At 52.2% G+C, this 19,793-nt stretch overlaps 1 protein-coding gene and 1 long non-coding RNA gene across 8 annotated transcripts in view; one reads left to right on the top strand and one right to left on the bottom strand.

Moving 5' to 3' along the window:
• Positions 1-19,793, top strand: part of CUX2 (cut like homeobox 2) — a 231,180-nt gene that overhangs the window by 191,990 nt on the left and 19,397 nt on the right. For 6 of the 7 annotated variants that reach the window (XM_074321133.1, XM_074321129.1, XM_074321131.1 and 3 more), the window contains 11 exons: positions 972-1,106; positions 4,374-4,497; positions 6,338-6,414; positions 7,251-7,317; positions 8,711-8,759; positions 12,464-12,568; positions 16,196-16,387; positions 16,488-16,546; positions 17,030-17,078; positions 17,151-17,271; positions 18,364-19,038. In XM_074321133.1, the coding sequence (XP_074177234.1) occupies positions 972-1,106; positions 4,374-4,497; positions 6,338-6,414; positions 7,251-7,317; positions 8,711-8,759; positions 12,464-12,568; positions 16,196-16,387; positions 16,488-16,546; positions 17,030-17,078; positions 17,151-17,271; positions 18,364-19,038 (1,653 nt within the window). The remainder of the gene's footprint in view (positions 1-971; positions 1,107-4,373; positions 4,498-6,337; positions 6,415-7,250; positions 7,318-8,710; positions 8,760-12,463; positions 12,569-16,195; positions 16,388-16,487; positions 16,547-17,029; positions 17,079-17,150; positions 17,272-18,363; positions 19,039-19,793) is intronic. The other variant, XM_074321130.1, reaches the window with a different exon arrangement.
• Positions 8,743-10,582, bottom strand: LOC141569144 (uncharacterized). The gene is made up of 3 exons (XR_012492565.1): positions 10,497-10,582; positions 10,084-10,205; positions 8,743-9,826 (listed from the first exon to the last, which is right to left on the bottom strand). It is a non-coding gene; the product is annotated as an uncharacterized LOC141569144 (long non-coding RNA).

Genomic DNA, 19,793 nt, shown 5'->3' with positions numbered 1-19,793 from the left:
TTCCCATAGATGGGCTTCGTAACCTGAAAGATGCCACACCAACCTCTGGCATTATCCAGGTGTTCTTATTACCTGCCCATGTAGGAAATTGGGCAAAGCCACCTGCAAGAAGAGGTGCTGGCTTCTAGATCTAAAGAAAGAGGAAGTGTTCACTAGATGACGGTGAAGAGGGAACAGAATTCCAGGCTGAATGGCCTATACGTGCCTCACTTTTTAGCTATTGGGAAATGGGGAGGCGAGCATTTCCAGGTGAGCATTTCCATAAAAGGCAATATTTAATCAGCCCCATGTGTCACAAATAATGGTATGTTGATCCAGGTCCACTAAGAGACACCCCAAGGATTATATGTGCAAGGATGCTATTGGGAAAACGCAGGCAAAGGAAAATGAGGAGGGAGCTGGGAGAGACAGTGGACTGGGTGGAAGCACCCAGAACACATACAGCCCAAGGAAGCACTGGGCAAGGCTGTGGGAGAGTCCTCCACCCTCAGAGCAGTCCCATGTCCCCAGGAGCAAGTCTGTCTCCATCTTCGCTGACTGCTGGCCTTGTCTGCAAAGGCCTGTGAGAGGCTGGCCTCAGACTGATGGATGTCAGAGCAGGAGCCTTGCTCGGGGACGTTTCCTGTAGTTGAAGGCATGCAAGACACAATCTCATGGCCGCCACAGATGGCATCATAGAATCTGGAAAATGCAATTATTGTGACAGTTATTGTTATTACTATTCCCAGCTGGGCAGAACACCCACGCCCATGGGAAGGGCACACACTCCCTTGGGCAGGTGCCTGGAGAAGGCTGCTCCTGCATGAAACAGCCCATGCTGTACCCCTAAGCCATCATAGCAACTCCAGGCAGCTCTTGTGAATGGTCCCCCCACCCTTACTCCCTGTGGAGGGAGCCAGCAGGCCCCATGGCCTCAGTCGGGGTGCCCCCAGCCCTCATAGCCCCCCACCCCTGTCCTCTTCTCTGTACAGACCCCGTGCCTGTGTTTGAGGCGGCGCGCAGCCTAGACGACAGACTGCAGCCCCCCAGCTTCGACCCCAGCGGGCAGCCACGGCGAGACCTCCACACTTCGTGGAAGAGGCACCCCGAGCTCCTCGGTCCCAAAGGTACTGATAAGGCCTTCGTGGGACGAACATAATAAACAGTGATCTGTGGATCTTTGGCAGCCAAACACTGGGTGGTGATGGAGGTGGGGGGCTGGGACACGGGGAGCTTGACTTTATCATTTTAGATGTAGGATGAGTTAAGGTAACTTCTGCTGAAACAGACCAATCCCAAATCCCAGAGGCTTAATATATTTGAAGTGAGGGGAATTGCAGGGGATGCTCCACGCAGTCACTCAGGGACCCAGGCTGTGGTGGTCCTGCCATTTTCAACACATGACATCCAGAATGAGAGTGAATGTTGACAACCTGCCAGTAGGCAGAGAAAGTACGAGTATGTGGAGGGTGACACCACAGTTTATGCAGTCGAGGCCTGGAAGTGACATACACGTCACTTCCAGCCACATCCCATTGTCCAAAACTCAGTCGTGTGGCCACACCATGCTGCAAAGGAAGCTGGGAAATGTAGTCTGATTGTGTGCCCAGGAGAAGGGGGAAGCAGGATATGGAGAACACAGCACTGTCTCAGCCCCAGGTAAGACAAGTCAAGGGGCAGTTGGTTGGCTCAGTTGGTTAGAGCACAGTGCTCATAACACCAAGGTCACAGGTTCGATTCCTACATGGGCCATTGAGCTGCACCCTCCACAACTAGATTGAAGGACAACGACTTGGAGCTGATGGGTCCTGGAGAAACACACTGTTCCCCAGTATTCCCCAATAAACGTTAAAAAAAAAGAAAAAGACAAGTCAAGAAACAAGCAGAGCTAAAAATGTTTAGGTATACGTATATTGTGATTAAAAATGCTAAAAAGCAAGAGAATGATGAACAAAATTCAGCATGGTGGTTACCTCTGGTAGGTGAAGTTGGAGGTTGCCATAGCAGGGAAGAAAATATACACACGAAAGCCATTGGTGACCATCTAATTCCTCTGTATTCATTGAGCTGTGACTCAGGCACTGTCGTAGGCACTGGGGACACAGCCAGGAATGGTACAAAAATCCCTGCCCTCGTGGCATTGACCTTCTAGAGGGAGAGGTTGGTTTTCAACCAATAAATTAGTAAAAATATATAGGATTTCAGGTGGTGAGAAAGGCTTTGGGAAGAAATTAAGCTGTGAAGAAGGGAAGAGTCAGGTATAGGGACACTTGTCTAAGGGGTGAATGGGTAGGGTTTACCTCAGAGATCTGCAAGATTACTGTTTTCCTATAAAGGGCCAGAGAATAAATATTTCAGGATTTGCAGGCCACGCAATTACTGTCGCAACTACTCAACTCTGTGAAAGCAGCTATAGAAAATATGTATGTGAATGTGTGTGGCTGTATTCCAATAAAACTTTATTTACAAAACAGGTGAGGGCCAGATTGGGCCTGTCAGGAAGATAAAATGGGCTGAGGACTGTCAAATGAAAGCTTGACACAAAGTTGCTTCTCAGGAAATGTCCACCCTCACACCGTCCCCATTTCACAGCTTCCCTGCACGTTCCTCCATTTTCCTAGTGAATACCTATTGTGTCCCTGACCATGGGCAGGGTCTTCTGGGGAAGACTATGGTGACTAAAATACTTTGCCAACTCTGTTCCTGTTCCCAGAATGCCCTTCCAGCCGTCCTCCCTGACAAGCCAGCACTGGGCAGTTCTTTCAGCCCTAGCTCATACGCGTATGTCAGCACCTCTGAGGTTCCCCAGCAAATGTCATTCATTCCTTTGAGGTTCCTCTGGAGTTTGAACTTCCCTCTGTAAGAATAATAGCAGTTGTGGAAACTGCCTCTTGAGAGCATTTGCTCTGGGTCATGTGCCTTTCACACAGCATCCCTCTGTCTCCTGGATCAACCTGTGGTGTTACTGACCCCATTTTACAGATGGGGAAACTGAGGCAGCAGGTAGCCAAGTGGAGCTTCAGACCAAGGGCTCTTGACCTCAGCCCTAGGCTGCATCTCTCCTTGAGGACACTTGTCACTCTACATCATGGTGGTCAAACCTTGTCTTTTTGTTCACTGCCATGGCCTCAGCACCTAGAAAATTCCGTGTGTGTGTGTGTGTGTGTGTGTGTGTGTGTGTGAATGAGCCAGGCCCTGACCATTCTGTCAGCCCCTCGAGGGGCTTACTCTGCAACCCCCCCTCCTATGCCAGGTTCACAGTAGGAGCTTAACAACCAGGGAAAAACAACTGAGTCACCAGGGCCTCAGGTCAGGAGCCCGGACTTTGGAATTCTTGAACCACCCATCCTTGACGGCTGGCCCCTGAGCACCCTCTCCCCCCATGACAAATTTAGTGCCAAAAACACACACAGATCCCTAGGGGTGAGCTACTATGAGGCCTGCAAAAGTGGACCTGACGTGGGCCTTGCGCCAGGGCACCTGCAGTGAGGCGATCGGCAACTGAGCCTCTGAGTGTGTGCCATCAACTGTGGGTGGTTCCTCAGTAAGTTAAGTAACCCAGCACATCGGCTCCTAGGTGTATACCCCAAAGAACTGAAAACAGGTGCTCAGACAAAAACGTGTGCACCAGAGTTTATTAGCAGCACTAGTCACAGTGGCCAGCTGGTGGGCACAATCCAAATGTCCGTCAACAGATGCATGGAAAAGCACAATGTGCCCTCGCCATAAAATGGAATATTACTCAGCCGTAAAAAAGAATGAAGGTCTGCGACGTGCTGCATCCGGGATGGACCTTGAAAACATTATGATAAGTGAGAGAAGCCAGTCACACGAGGACATGTATTACAATTGCATTTATGTGAAATGTCCAGAATACGCAAATCCACAGAGACAGGATGCAGACTGGTGGTTGCCAGGGGCTGGGGAAGGGGAGAATGGGAGTGACTGCTTAATGGGGACAGGTTTCCTTTTGGGGTGGTGACAGTGTTCTGGAATTAGTGATAATGGTTGCACTATACTGTGTCACTGAATTGTACACTTTAAAATGGTGAATTTTATGTTATGTATAGTTTGCCACAACTTTTAAAAAAGAAAGATAAGGAGGCAGGAACACGTCTGAGGGCAAAGGAAGCCCGTGGGCGTGCTGTGTGAGGCTGGTGCAATGGGAACTTGACTTGCGCACACGCACACTCGCCATGGCTGCAGCCCAGCTGACCTCGGTGACAGTAGGTCCTGACAGCTGTGCTCTCTCCAACCCTGCGTTTGGGCCATTGATTCTTCTCACAGCATGATTCTTCTCACAGCACTTTCCATCGATCTGGGTTGCAGAAAGCAGCTCTGGCTGTCACACCGCTCTCAGCAATGGGTGTTTTTCCCTCTTTTTCTTCCTCCAGAGCAGAGAGAGGGGACGTCTCCAGCAGGGCTCACACTGACCGAGGGGAGCCGCCTCCCAGGCATTCCCAGCAAAGCCCTCCTGACAGAAACTTTGCTGCAAAGAAATGAGGCAGAGAAACAGAAGTGAGTGGGGAAGGGTTGGGGTGCTCCTGCTGCCCCACCTGGCTGGGCGGTGAGACCAGGAAAGTCACCCCTGCTCTGGACAACTGGGGAATCCAAATGTAGGTTGACGATGAAGACACAGGCCTGGGTTCAAGCCCCACCTCAGCAGCTCAGGGGCCAGCGCTGGGAAGGTTATGTCATCTCTCTGGACCTGTTTCCCCATCTGGAAAATGGGGCTAGTGCAGTTTATTAGTGAGGCTTCTCTAGAGACATTGAACCAGTAGGATTTTCTAAAATTAATTAAGAGACATATTTCAAGGATTTAAATTACACAATTGGAGCTTGCAGGTCTGAATTGGTAGATCCAGCCAGCAAGCTGGAAACTGTCAGGAGGAGTCAATGCTGCAATCTCGAGGCAGAATTTCTTCTTCCTCAGTTTTGTTCTTAAGATCTTCGACTGAATGGATGAGGCCCACCCACCTGGTTGAGAATATCCTCCTTAACATCGGCTGATGGTAGGTGTTGCCACATCTATAGGATGCTTCACAGCAACACCTAAATTAGTGTGTGATGGTAACTGGGCACTATAGCCTATCCAAGTAGACATAACACTGACCATCACAGGTGGTGTGAACTCCTACTCTTCCATAAGAATGTGAAACGAGATGGCACCTATATGTGCTGAGCTCAGCGCTCACACAGAGCAGTGTGGGTCACTAAATGGTTGCCCTTATAGTTGGTGCAGTGATGATAGTATCTGGATTCTTAGAGCATTTCTAGGACAGTTTTATGGTGGTTATTAGATTTATCCTTTCATTTACTAATTTATTATTCACTCCACATAATTATGGAGCCACCTGCTATGCCAGGCACGATTATAGGGACAGAGCAGTGAATCAAATGGACAAAACTCTCTGCCCTCCTAGAGTTTACTTCAGAGTTTAAGGAAGACACGAATGAATGAGATAAATAACATAGATGGTATGTTAGATGAAGGTGAGGGTTGTGAGGAAAACTGTAGCAGGGGAGGGGCAGAATGAGGTGAAGCGCTGAAGTTTTAAAAAGAATGTAGGGAGAGGCCTCCCTGAGAAGGTGAGCAAAGCCCTAGAGAAGTGAGGGAGTGAGCTTTGCAGGTATATAGGGGAAGAGCGTTACAGGTAGAGGGAACGGCTGGTGCAAAGGCCCTGAGGTAGGACCATGCCTGGTGTACTGGAACAGCAAGGAGGCGAGTGTGGCTAGAATGGAGTGAGTGAGGGGGAGCAGGATGTGGGTTCAGAGGTAAAGTGGGGCTCCTTTCCTAGAGTCTCTGAGCCAGAAAATGTCAGGCCCAAGCTTCGCTTAAACCCTCCCTCAGTCCAGCTAGGGCTCTTTCTCTGCTGAGATGCTTGCTTTACACCTGATCTAGGCCCCAGTGGGCTGGCTGGGCATCCCAAACTCTTTCCCCCAGGAGGGGAAAAAATGCCTCCTGGGGACAGTAATAGTAACTAACAATACTGAAGGAGCACTAGGTGCTGTGTAACACCCTGGGCATGCTTCACAACACCACTGAGGCAGACCCCATCAGAAACCCCATTTTACAGATGAGAAAACTGAGGCCCAGAGAGGCAAGGTCGCTGGCTGCTGTAAGCCTCCCCTGAAAATGCTGCCAGAAACTGAACTGAGCCAGACATAATGGGGATCACACGTCAGCAAAACAGCCAAATGCCTGAATGTCCGTGTTTAAGGACATGTGTTGTGGGTAAGACAGAGGTGCAGATTAGAGGGAGTGGGCAAGAGGCTAGGAAACCAGGATGGGTCCCAGGTAAGGCCCGTCCACACAGACATGAGCAGAGCTGGCATGAGCAGGCCCGTCTCTCCTCAGGGGCCTTCAAGAAGTCCAGATCACATTGGCAGCCAGACTGGGGGAGGCAGAGGAGAAGATCAAGGTCCTCCATTCAGGTATGTATGTGGCACGTGGCCCCGGCCCTGTCAGACGAGGAGTGGGAAAGGCCACTCTGGTCAGTGACACAATGAGCACAGGCTCAGGAAAGCAAGAAGGCAGTTTGAAAAGAGGGAGGGAAGGCCTATGTTACCCAGCAGGGGTCTGAGCCCCAGTCCCTGGAGACCATACTATTGTGGAGAGAGGGTCTGAGATAGAATTAAATGGGGGGGTGTCAAATGCAGGGACTTCAACGGCCCGGCACACAACCAAGCCGGTCAGCTTAGGCAAGGCAGTAGAGAGGGGTGGGGTCTAGAGCAAAATGGAGAACCCGGCCCTTGTCTAAATAGGGAGCCACTGCTCAGCCCCAGCTAGGCACTGCCCAGTGTGGCCAATCCCTTCGCTTTTCCTAGAGAAATCAGAAATCTGCAATTTATGAGAAATCCTTCATTTATTATAACATGCATGTATCTTAATGTTGTTAGGTCCAGACCTCAGAGCGGGTGAGCGCATGGAGAGATGGCCCCACCCAGGTCCTGGAGTAACCTAAGGATGTTGGGAGCCTCATACCCCAGATCATGGGACAGACAGGCCCCCCCCCACTTGCCTGAGTCCCCTGAGATTCAAACTCATAGAGGGCCTTCTCATGTGCCCTCCCCACCCCAGCCTCTCCACATGCCTCCCTCCAGCTTGAAGCCCTCTAGAGGCAAGAATCTCACTACCTGCTGCCAGTTCTAACGAAGAGAAAGTTCTTCCCTCACTACCCTAGGCTTCCTCCTGCCTTCCAGGCCCTGCAGGAGTGGGTTCCACCTCCATGGGGTGGGGGGTCCTCACCTGGCTCTTTACTTTTTCCCAGCGTTAAAGGCCACACAGACAGAGCTGCTGGAGCTGCGTCGGAAATACGACCAGGAGGCAGCATCCAAGTAAGTGAATGCCTTGCTGAGGCCTGTCTCCTCCCTCTGACCCTCCCAGACATGTCTCTTCCCTCTGACCCTCCCAGACATGCCTCCTCCCTCTGACCCTCCCAGACATGCCTCCTCCCTCTGACCCTCCAGACATGCCTCCTCCCTCTGACCCTCCAGACATGCCTCCTCCCTCTGACCCTTCAGACATGCCTCCTCCATCTGACCTTCTCAGATATGCCTGCATTTTCTGACCCCTCTGCTTAAAGCACCCATTTCGTTAAGCACCCTCTGCTCACCACCCCCAGAGGCACACAGCGGTTCACTGGTCAGTTGCTATGCCATTCGTGTACTATAGACAATGAATGATATTCTTGGTTGCAGGCTGAGCAGGGTCTACTGGGCAAGGACCTCTGCCTCACCCCAGCCTCCTAGAGCTGTCCCTACCTCCCAACTCCAGTGCAGCCCTCGGAGACAAGTGTCATTCACTTAAATTACTCTGGGCTCAATGTTTCCTCAGGATGTAAGACATCACTTACTCCACAGACACTTATTTATTTAGCACCTACTATTTTACTCAGTGTTGTGCTGGGTCCCTGGAGGAAATGTTAGAACATGGTCCTTACAGATACTGGCGATGTACAGTGATAAGTTCATTCATTCACAGACACTATTGAGCCCAGGACTTTTCTGGGCACATGGTAAATGCTCTGAAGGGAAGAACAGGGAGCAGCAAGAGAGAATAACAGGGAGGGGTGGGGCCTCTTATCCAAGGTAGTCAGGGAGGGCTTCCCTGAGGAGGTGACCACATGAAGGTGCTCTGGGCAGTTGGAAGAGCTTGTGCAAAACAGGACCCAGAACATGCTTGAAGCATATGTGTGCCTTTTAGTCACCAAATGCTCATTCTCAGGCCTCCTGTGGTCCCCACCGCACACCAGGCAGAGGGCAGCCGAGCTGGAGGAGGCCTGTTCTGACCCCCTAGGTGCTGGAGGGAGAGGGGCAGCAAAATAAACGAATGACTACCATGGGGGAAGTTGCGAGAGGCCTCCTAGGAGGACACTTTGGAGCTGGGTTTTAAAGCTCAGGGACCTGTTCTGTTGAGGAAGGCGTTCCAGGCAGAAGGCAGAGCAGAGGCAAAGGCTGGGCGGTACAGCTCTGCGGGCAGCTTCAGAGAGCGGACCCCTGGGAGAGAGGAGAGGCCAGGCTGCAGTGCTCAGGCCATGTTCCCATTTCCTCGCAGCCTGCGTTCTTTTCACCCCAGCCTGGTTTATCTCTAGAAGGAAGGGTGGAAGGCAGCCTCCTCAGCCCTCCACGGGGAGACCCCTGGGATCAGGCAGGAGCTGGGGTGTCAGGACAGGCAAGGGCCCTGGGAGTGGCCAAAACCCTGCCTCAGGGCCTCGTCTTTCTGTCTCAGGGCAGATGAAGTCGGCCTGATCATGACCAACCTGGAGAAAGCTAATCAGGTGAGGAGACGTGTGCTGGGGGCTCATTCTGTCCGGGTTGGGGGTCTCGGGCTGGGCCAGGATGACAGGGCTAAGTTTAATCGGTGTTTATTGAACTACATGCCGTGCAGAATGCTGGGACCAGGGGATATGTGGGACCCTGTCTGTGAGCTCCCAGAGGAGGGGTGTGAGGGTATAGACGGAACACTGAGAAATAGGACAACCCAGCAGCAGTGGTCAGGGAAGGGGCACCTGCCCCACAATCAGGGGTCAGGGAAGACCTCCTGAAGGGAGGGCTGTGGGGCTGAAACCTGACAAGTAAATCAGGACTGTAGCGGGATGGCATTCCAGGACGGGAGCGACCTGGGCAAAGGCCACGGGGCAGTGTGCACAGCAGGCAGAAGGCCTGCTGGGGGGAGGAGGGAAGCAGAGCAGTGCCCAGTGATCCCAGCCCTGGAGTACCCGTCCCCAGGCCAAGCTGGGTCATGGGTCGCTCCCACCCAGACTGAGTGAGGAGCCAGGGGTGGTGATGAGGGAGAGCCCGGGGCTGTTTCTCTCCCGTCTTGCCCCACCTGGGGTCTGATCCCAGCCACACCAGCCGAGCACTGAGTGGACCCAACCTTCCCTGGGGCCCCCATCTTCTAGTTCCAGCCCGGGTCCCTGCAAGCCCTTTAGTCATTCTGAGTCTCAGTTTTCACGTTTATAAATGGGGTCCTTTATCTTGCCTTCCTCCGACTTCACATGTGTTGCCATCTGGGGGGCAAAGCAGAGCTGGGCAGGAATTGGAAACGAAGTAAGGTGTAGCCGCGCAGGTCAGTCTGGGATCCCGTGGGCCCACGACGTCTGTCCTGGCTCACAGCAGTGCCAGCAATCGGGGACAAGGCCAGGAGGGGCCAGCATGTGGCAGGGCAAGTAGTCATTTCCAGAGGGGTAGTGGGGGACGGCCTCCTGGAGGAAGGCACTGCAGCTGTGTTCTGAAGGCGCTGTTCTCTTAGGACGGCATTCCAGGCAGCTAGCACAGCAGAGGCAGACGCCCAGGGGCATAGCTGCGCAGGCATAACGGGAGGGTGTCCCTCCTGCAGAGGAAACTTGGAAAAGAATAGCATTTTTAGGTTAAATTTTGAATATGTCATCCACTTACATACTAGTTCAAAACTCAAAGTACATACTGGCATCCCAGGGAAACTTCTTCGTCCCACCCCACCCCTCCCCCACCTCAGCCTCACAGTTACCAGCTCCCTGGGTCTCCTTCCGGAACTCCATTCACAAACCCGTGAATATATCTATTTCACCCCTTTTTAAAGCAAAGATAATAGTATATTATACACACCCTCCTGAACCTTACCTTCTCCGCATTTTAAGAGCTCATGCCGTGTTCACATACAGAGCAGTTCCTTCTGTTCTGCAGCTGTGTCGTTTTGCACCATATGACGGAAGCACCATCTAGCCCAGGGGATGGCACACTTTCTGTACAGGATCAGAGAGTAGATAATTTCAGCTCTGCAGGTCTCTGTCACAACTGTTGAGTTTTGCTACTATACAGGGAAAGCGTAGGCCATATGGAGATGCGTGAGCATGGCTGTGTGCAGCAAAACTTCACTTACAAAAACAGGCAGGGGGCTGTAGTTTGCCGACCCCCCCCTTCCCCCCCCCCAGTCTAACCAGTCTCCTATTGATGAACATTTATGGTATTTCCTATCTTACCATCATCATCAATACCGCAGTGAAAACTATATACAGATATCATATCTTACATACCTGAGCCACTATATCCGATAAATTCCCAGAAGTGGGACTACTGGGCAAAGGATCTGTGCGTTTATAATTTGGCAGATGTGGCCAAGCTGCCCTCTATGGGTTTGTACCAATTTACACTTCCTCCAGCAAGGCAGAACGGACAGGTTTCCCTGTAACCTCGCCAGTACCGGATAGCGTCAGACTTTTGGCTCTCTGCCAGTCAAACAGGCTTAAGGAAAGAGATCTCAGTTTAAATAGGAAGCATTTTTTAAACGTTTATGTTTTTCTGAGTATAAAACGAAAACCTGCTCATTATAGAAAGTATGGAGAAGAAGATAAATGTCCTCGTGTTAGGTTTTTAGTACCCTGCATGTCCTGGAGCAGAGCAGATCAATAGTATTGCTTCCGTAGTAATACCCACACCAGGTTACCCTAATTCTTACCCTGGGGCGATGAGGTGAGAACCACATGTCATGCAATATGCACTAGACTTTGCACTGTAGGCGAGGAGCCCCCCAAATAGGAATCCAGGCAGTTTTATAGAAGGACCTTGTGAGAGAGGGAGAGAAATTTATCTACCTAGAGTCATGGGGAACAGAAGGGCAAGGATCCTGGGTTTTTAGCGTTTGGAATGTACGTGCTTCTTTCCAGGGAAGATAAGACTAGTATCTGTAAACCCAGCTTTACAACCCAGGGGATATCTGTCTCCATGGTCTGGGTCTCACCACCAGCACCACCACCCCCACCTTTGACGTGTAAGCACATACTTCAAGGAAGGTAGATCTCTCTGGAATTCTCACCAGCTCATCAGTCATAAATTGACTTCCAAAGCTTGTCTCTTAGCTCAAATCCCAAGTTTCAGTAGTCAGATTTGCTCAGAAAGCCCTAACTGCAGAAACATAAAAATATTTTCTCTACAAGCCCACATACCCCAAACCTTTCCCAAAACAAAACTGACTTGAACCATTTCTGGAACAAGGCAGGATACCAATAAATAAGCATCCATTTAAAAATAAATTCACTAAATGTGCCCGTGGGTGTGTAGGTCTCTGTGTATACAGGGACATAGCATCTTAATTGCCAAAGTCATTGTGTAAGTTAAACATAATCTCTATGACCCGTGTCACTGGTTGAGGGTAAAAATAAAGCCGCAGCTCTTTTACTTTTCTAAGTAGTATCTCAAGGTCCTATATATCCTGTTGATGTTATTGGCACATTTCTGTGTGTCAGGTACCAAGCTAAGATACCTAATGAGTTGTGCTTTACCAAATCACTTACTTGAAAAACTATGAGATAGTTGCTTCTATAATCCCCATCTTACAGATGGGGAAACTGAAGCTGGGGAGATGAAATCTCTCACCCAACCAAGGTCACATACCCAGGAAGTTACAATTTCTCTCCAAACCCACAAGGCTGCATTGTTAACATTTAGATGCTTCCTCCCAGGCTTTTTTCTCAGAAACGTTTAAAGAGTTAAGATTCCCCTGTAGACCCAATTCAATAAACTGCTTCATTCTGATTTAGAAGTATTTCAACCCACCTCTGCAGTTGATGTGTTTCATTTCCCCCATTTCACACAAGGAAAACTGAGACCCAGGGAGGGGAAGTGACTAGCCCAGGGGCTTGCAACAGCCTGTGGGCTGGGAAGCCACCTCAGCAGAGACCCCATCCAGGATACACTCCACATCAGGTGGCATGGGAGCTGGGGACGAACTCGCCCTCTGACCAGACAGGCCTAAAGTGTACTTGGTAGACAGAAGTGGCCTGACTGTGTGAAAACGTGCCAGTCCCAACAAGACAGCATCTCCCTTCTTGCCCTAGTGGATTGGGAACGACAGGGGAACCCAGAGCCAAGTCAAGGGTCCGGGACCCGAAAAGCAGGACCCCAGGCTCTCAGAGCCCAGCCCTTGCCTGAGACTGTGCAGGAGATGGTGCAGGGCCTGGGTGAGAGCACCTCTTAATCACACTCGCCCTGTTCTCCTCCCCAGCGAGCCGAGGCTGCCCAGCGGGAGGTGGAAAGTCTTCGGGAACAACTGGCCTCTGTCAACAGCTCCATCCGTCTGGCCTGCTGCTCCCCCCAGGGACCTAGTGGGGTAAGGATGGTGGGGGAGCCAGACGGAAAGGTTGGGAAAGGCCATGTTTGTGGCTATGAATATGTGGGTTGATCACGTGCATGTATGTGAAAGTGTTCACATGGATGTGTGGGTCTCTGTGTGCCTTCAGTGGGCATAGCATCTTAACTGCCAAGGTCATTGTGTAGTTAAACATAATTACTACAACTTACGAGCTGTGATCAAAAAATACAGTGAATGCTGTTGCCAAGTGCCATCCCACGGAAAGGCAGGGATCTTCAATATAGGAAGCGGCGCATCGAACCTTAGTAACAGTGTGTGACAAGTTTCAACTTGTTCAGGGCAGGCTGTCCGGTGTGAGCTACGGTTGAGAAAAGGTGTGTCTTAAAGTGTGCCATGAATCATGGATCACGAACAAAGCATTAACATGAAAAGGTCAAACCATTTCATCCTCCGTCATGACAACGCTCCATGTCACATGTCACTTCTAGTACGGAATTTCTGTCAAATAAAAGCATTACGGTGTGTCCTCATCCACCTTATTCACCGAATCTGGCACCATGTGACTTTTTGCTCTTCCCCAAAGTCAAAATGACCATGAAATGTAAATATTTTGAATCAATTCAGGACATCGAGGCAGTGCAACTAAAGACACTCATGAACGAGGACTTCCAGAACTGTTTCAGAAAGTGGCAAGAACGATGGGCTAAGTGTGTTCGAAGTGAGGGGGAGTATTTTGAGGGGGATTAATGGCAATGTGTCTTTTACTGTAATAATTTTTTTTAATTTAAACATTCACCGTATTTTTTTATCACATCCCATACTACCCCAGCTAAGGGTAAAAATACAGCTACAGCTCTTTACCTTTTCAAGTTCCAGCTTCCACATATCCTGGTTAACTGGAAATCCAGGATCTTCCTTTGGAGAAGGAAGATCCTTTACCCGCAGTTGTCCAAGAATGCTAGTAACCTGCTCAGGCCAAAGGGATCTTCCTATTGCCAGATTCCGCCCCCCCCCCAACACACACACACCAGACGTGGTGGGAGGGTAGGTTTGATCAGTAGAGAGCAGTGCAGTTTCGGTGGCTGCCACCAGGTGTCACTGTTGACTGCTGGTCTTGCACTGCTCAGTGAATGCAGGGAACTCTATGGGGACACCTACTGGTTCTCAATTCCCTACCAGACCCAGACCAAAAGGGGGGCCACATACCAAGATGAGAGTAACACTCATATTGAGCCATTGGTTCCCATGTGGTTTCCCAACCAGCCACGTGCTGCAAAGAGCCAGGCTTCAGTCATCAACCCTGAGGTTCCCGTTAAGCCTGGTTACTCAGTGCATCTTTTTCTTTCCTCCTGGTTGGTGTCCCTTTGGGGTCTGGGGGTCATTTCCTGCCAAGAATCCTTGGGTTCCTTATGTAAATTGGTCCACCTGCCCTCCAGATCTCTGCATACAAGGCATTAGATTCACGACTCCTTACATAATAACAGGTCTGCTCCAGAGTGATTTGCTGTCTCCACCCATGAACCTGAAGTGGCCGGCATAATTTTCACCTCACCTGACACCCCGATACACAAGCCTGCGTGTCTATGTCTGTCTTTCTGTTTGAATATTGGAATGCGTCTCAGTGAACATGTTACTGTGTATGTGTGTATCTATTTGTGACCGTTGGGGAATGACTACATCTTTAATCTGCCTCAGTTTCCTTACCTGAGTGAGGTCTACATTATAGGGTGATTGAGAGGGTTACATGTGAAGTACCTAAAATTTTTCTTGGCTCAGTCTATCCTCAGTAAATATTCAGTGCTACTACTATTATTATTATCATTAGAGTGGTTTTGGTGTGTCTGGGGTTTGGCCCACAAGAGCGTATGGCCTTTCTGAGCACATACATGTCTGCGTGGCTGGCGACGTGTCCATGTGAGTGTGTCTCCTTGATGCCTGAGTCTGTCTCTCTGTGTGCGTGTCAGCATGAGTATGCAATGCAGGCAGGTACGCGTGTCAGTATGTGCTGTCTCTGTAGGTGTGTCCATCTGTGTGCCCCAGGAGGCAGTGTGTATGTGCCCATGTGCCTGGATGTCTGCATGACGCAGAGTGAACACAAGAGGCTGAGTAGGTGTGTCCATCTGTGTGCCCCAGGAGGCAGTGTGTATGTGCCCATGTGCCTGGATGTCTGCATGACGCAGAGTGAACACAAGAGGCTGAGAACGAGCGAGCTCCTGAGGACGCCTCGGAGAGAATTTGCCGATGGTTCTTAATTAACTCCCATGGAACCCAGCAAATGCCTGTGCTAATCAGCCACAGGGAACTTGGCTGGTTTGGGGGGTGAGCTTTTCTGCTCACAACAGTGGCACTCAATGCTAATTAATTTAATGTGTTAATGGCATCCACTTCCTGTTTTAATTGGCATTTATCTCCTTGGAAGAATAGCCAGGGTTGGTGGTAGTGGGATTTTTGTTTTGTTTTCTTGTAATGCTTCTTAGGTTTGTTTGTAACTGAGTTCAAGGCCAGCCTGACTTCAGGTTCCCTCAATCACCAACCTCTTCATCTTCACCCAGGACAAAGGGACCATTTCCTAAAACCTAGAGAAGCTGTGGGGCTTGAGTCTGGTAGCAAATGAGGAAGAGGAAGAAACCACCCCTAATGTGACTGCAAGGTCTGGGGTCTCACCCTGTGTACCTCTTGTTGCCTGGAATGGGCATAGTCTGCTGGGGTAGGACGTGCACCTGTTTTAGAAACCCAACCCATTGTCTATGCCATTCCTGCCAAAGTATATAGTACTAAACAGAAGGGAAAGTGTGCATATCGTAAGTGTACAGCACATGGAATTTTCCAGAATGAACACATCCCATAACCAGTGTCTCGATCAAGTAGAATATTCCCAGCCCCCAAGAGGCCTCCTTGTGCCCCCATCCGGGTACTACTCCCCAACGAGAGCCACTCCCCTGACCCCTCACAGCACAGAGGAGTTTTGCCTGTGTTTGTATCTGATCTTAATTGAATAACACACACACACACACACACACACACACACACTTTGGTGTCCAGCTTCTTTTGTTCCGTGCCGTGTTGGAGTAGCTGTAGATGATTCATTTTCATTGCTGTGTAGTATTCCATTGAGCGAATGTACCACAGTCTGTCCACATTCTCTTATTGGTAAACATCTGGAGGGTTTCCAGCCTGTGGCTATTACAGATAGGACTGCTGGAACGTTCATCTTGGTGCCCATGTGTCTTGGTGCACGGGGTCTGCGTTTCTCCTGCATATATACCAATGTGTGGAAACAAATGCTTACCTGTAGAGGACTCTGGCAAGCAATTTACCACACCATGGACACGTTCTTGAACTTCATCATGGGTTAGACACATCTCAAACAAGCCTTCCCTGCTCACTCCCCCTCCCTCCTGATCTACTTTCTGAAATACAGGGAAAGGCATCTGCGTTGGTCGGACCAGCCTGAGCAAAGGCTCGGAGGTAGGGAGAGGAAAGCCACAGCCTGTCGGAAGGGGCTGAGGCACTCTGGGGAGTACAGCACCAGGGCCATACCACGAATGGCTCTCCTGTTTTGTTTGGGACTCGGCTGGGGGAGGCCAGCCCTGCGGCCCCCTGCCCCATGGCTCTCAGCCCCTCAAAGCCCCACTTTGTCCTCAGGATAAGGTGAACTTCGCACTGTGCTCGGGCCCACGGCTTGAGGCTGCCCTGGCCTCCAAGGACCGGGAGATCCTGCGGCTGCTGAAGGACATGCAGCATCTCCAGAACTCTCTGCAGGAGCTGGAGGAGACTTCCGCCAACCAGATTGCTGACCTGGAGCGGCAGCTCACGGCCAAGTCTGAGGCCATTGAGGTAGGCCCTGGGGGAGGCAGGGGGCAGCAGGAGATGGGGGGGCAGGGCGTGCCGGGCAGAAGGACAGCTCCAGCCTCACCGTCTTTGTTTGCTCTTCTAGAAGCTGGAAGAGAAGCTCCAGGCGCAGTCTGACTATGAAGAAATTAAAACAGAGCTGAGGTACTGTGCAGAGTGGGGCGCCACTGACCCCCAGCCCTCTCCCCTGGCTGGGACAGCAAGCGCCCTTGCCAAAGTTCATCATCTGCCTCCTGCCCACCAGCCCCCACTTTGGGGTGCCCTCGTCTCCCTTCCACGGGCACCTTGGGTGTCATGCTCAGTCCTTTGCCATCAAGAGCTGCCTGTAGGAAAACATGCGAAGCAGCTTTGTTGTCTGAGCTGCACTGGGGCAGTGGGGGAGGGGAGCAATGCATTAATCAGATGCGTGGGAGTCAGTTAGCACGGCGGGCGCCCCTCTAGGTAACGTGGGAACCAGTTCCTAAGCCTGCTCCTTAAAGCTGTGATGACAGCAAGTCCGACACTGTGCAGTGTTCAGTGGGCGAGGGCAGCTCTTGATCAGGGAAGATGAGCCCGTGCAAGTGCCTCCCCAAGGCGTCTACACAAACCAACCGTGGCTGGCCTCACACTCTCCGCTTTCTCCGGCAGCATCCTGAAAGCCATGAAGCTGGCCTCCAGCACCTGCGGCCTCCCCCAGGTGAGCGTCCCCTCCACGCTCCCCACAGCGCAGGCTGCCCCTGAGAGCCTTCTGCCAGCCATGCCCTCTCAGCCCGACTTCTTGTCTCCTCAGAGTGTGGCCAAGCCCGAGGACCCGCTGCTCATGGCAAAGGAGGCCTTCTTCCCCGCACAGAAATTCCTGCTGGAAAAGCCTGGTCTCTTGCCCAGCCCTGGTAGGGGAGGGGGTGTCCTGGGGGCTCAGGGGCCGGGTGCGGGCTGCTGTGGGTCTCCATATGGGCCCATGGACCACTGCCTTTCACACTGGCAGGAGAGAGGTGGAGAAAAGGGTGCACGTTGATTAAGCACCTGCTGTATGCTTGGCACTGAGCTGGCACCATCCACGGCGAAGCCAGCTGGCAGCTGTCCCACAGGGTGTCCACACACGTCCACACCCACACTCAAGGACACACAGCTTGCTCAGGCCCTCCTGAGGCCCCCAAAGCTCCACTCACCCCCGAGCCTTCATGAGCAGTAGGATGAGGTCACGGGACAAGGAGGGCATTCACATGGCACCCCACAGCAGACCGCTGGAGTGGCCTCCAGACATTGCCCTCTCAAATTGCCTTCTCGGCCGCTGGCCCCTACCCACACAGTGGCTCCACGACCTTTCGGCCGTGTGGCCCCAGCCAAGACTCTGCTGCCTCCGTTTCCTCATCTGTAAAATGGGGACAGTGATGGGGCCTACTTTGTGGGAAATGCAGATGCGTAGGACAAGGCGGGTCCAGGGCGGGGGGCGGGGGCACCCAGGAAGCGGGTCCTCCTGCTGGGTGGGATTTACCCAAAATCCCCCTTTGGGGCGCGGTGCTGGGCCTCCCTGTGCTCAGCTCCTGGTCTTGGTGTTGGGAGGGGGTGGCTGGCAGTTATAGGCAGTGTCCGCACTTCGCACTGCTGGACGCCTATAGCACTTCTCTCCCCACCCCGCTTCTCCCCCCTCCTCTCTCCCGCTCTCTCTGAATTTCTGTCTCTATGTATGTCTCTCTCTGTCTTTCACTGTCTCTCTGTCTCACTCTTTCTATCCCTCTATCTCTCTCCCTCACTCTGCCTGTCTCCCTCTGTCTGAGTCGCTGTATTTCATGCATCATGGTTTCTCTCTCCCTTTATTTCTGTCTTCCTTTCTTTCCCTATCTCTGTCCCTCTTGTGTCTTTTTCTGTATCTCTCTTGTTATTTCTCTCCTTGTCTCTCTCTCCCCATCACCGTCTGCTTCTCTGTCTTTCTCTCCGCATCTCTCTTCTCTCCCTCCGTCTGTCTGTCTCTCTCTCTCTAGAGGAGGACCCTTCAGAGGACGATTCCATCAAGGACTCGCTGGTCACGGAGCCGTCCTACCCATCCCCTTCGCAGCTCCCACCACCACCAGGGCCGGAAGACCCCCTGTCCCCAGGCCCCGGGCAGCCCCTGCTGGGCCCTGGCCTGGGCCCCGACGGCCCACGGACTTTCTCACTGTCCCCCTTCCCTAGCCTGGCTTCAGGGGAAAGACTGGCAGGGGACACGCTGCTGTCCAAGCACATGATGCCCCCGGCTGCGTTTAAGGGAGAGGCAGGTGGCCTGCTCGTGTTCCCCCCAGCCTTCTACAGCGCCAAGCCCCCCACAACCCCTGCCACCCCGGCTCCTGGTCCTGAGCCGCCTGGGGGCCCCGAGCCAGCGGATGGTGGCGGGAGCAGCCTGGCCGGGGTGGGGGCCGGGGCAGAGGAGGAGCAGCTGGACACGGCGGAGATCGCATTCCAGGTGAAGGAGCAGCTGCTCAAGCACAACATTGGACAGCGAGTGTTCGGCCACTACGTGCTGGGGCTGTCACAAGGCTCGGTCAGCGAGATCCTGGCCCGGCCCAAGCCCTGGCGCAAGCTCACAGTGAAGGGTAAGGAGCCTTTCCTCAAGATGAAGCAGTTCCTGTCGGACGAGCAGAACGTGCTGGCCCTGAGGACCATCCAGGTGCGGCAGCGAGGTGAGTGCTCGCCGCCGGCCTGTCCCACAGCCAAGCCCGGGGATACAGCTGGCTTGGGGCTGAGCACACAGGCTCTGCTGCCTCCAGCTGTGTGACCTGCAGCAAGTGACTTCGCCTCTCTGAGCTTTAGTTTCCCCTCTGAAATAAGGAAATACGTCCTAACTCCCTTCTTCCTGGGGTCTGGGGCTGCCCTTTCCTTCCCACCTGGCCCTCATGGGCTCATGGGGCCACTCAGGCTGATAAAGGTGGGAAAAGGCTGGGCCCCAGGGGCTGTCCTGGCAGATCCCCCCTCCTCACCTCCACGCCTCAGTTTACCCAACCATAAAGTGGCCTGGGTCACCGCCAGCCTCGTCAGACCTGGTTTTTAGGGTAATCCATGTGAAGGGCCCAAGCTCTGCCCTCACAAGCACCTGAGTTTAAGTACCAGCTCTGCCCTTTACCCACAGCGAGAGCTCAGGCTGCTCATGAGCCCTCTGTGCCTCTGTTGCCCCATCCATCAGCCTCCAAGGCAGGGGCCTTAAATGAGTATAAAGCACGTAGTAACTGCGTTAGAACTGTTAGCTGTTATGGTAGCTGCCATCATTGTTTTGCTATTATTTCAAGCCAGAACCACTGGCACGTCCACAGTTTGTCACACAGACTAGCTCAGCGGTTGTCCTGCCACACACACTCAGGGTCTGACCCTGGTCCCAGGAGGAGGAGACCAGCCTTCACCCGGCCCAGCTCCAGGGACCGCCCCCAGCACGCAGGCCCCC

Source organism: Rhinolophus sinicus, linkage group LG16, assembly GCF_036562045.2.
Source record: "Rhinolophus sinicus isolate RSC01 linkage group LG16, ASM3656204v1, whole genome shotgun sequence".
NCBI classification, from domain to species: domain Eukaryota; kingdom Metazoa; phylum Chordata; class Mammalia; order Chiroptera; family Rhinolophidae; genus Rhinolophus; species Rhinolophus sinicus.
Note: the sequence above shows the minus strand (reverse complement) of the source record. Positions and strands in the feature narration are given on the sequence as shown.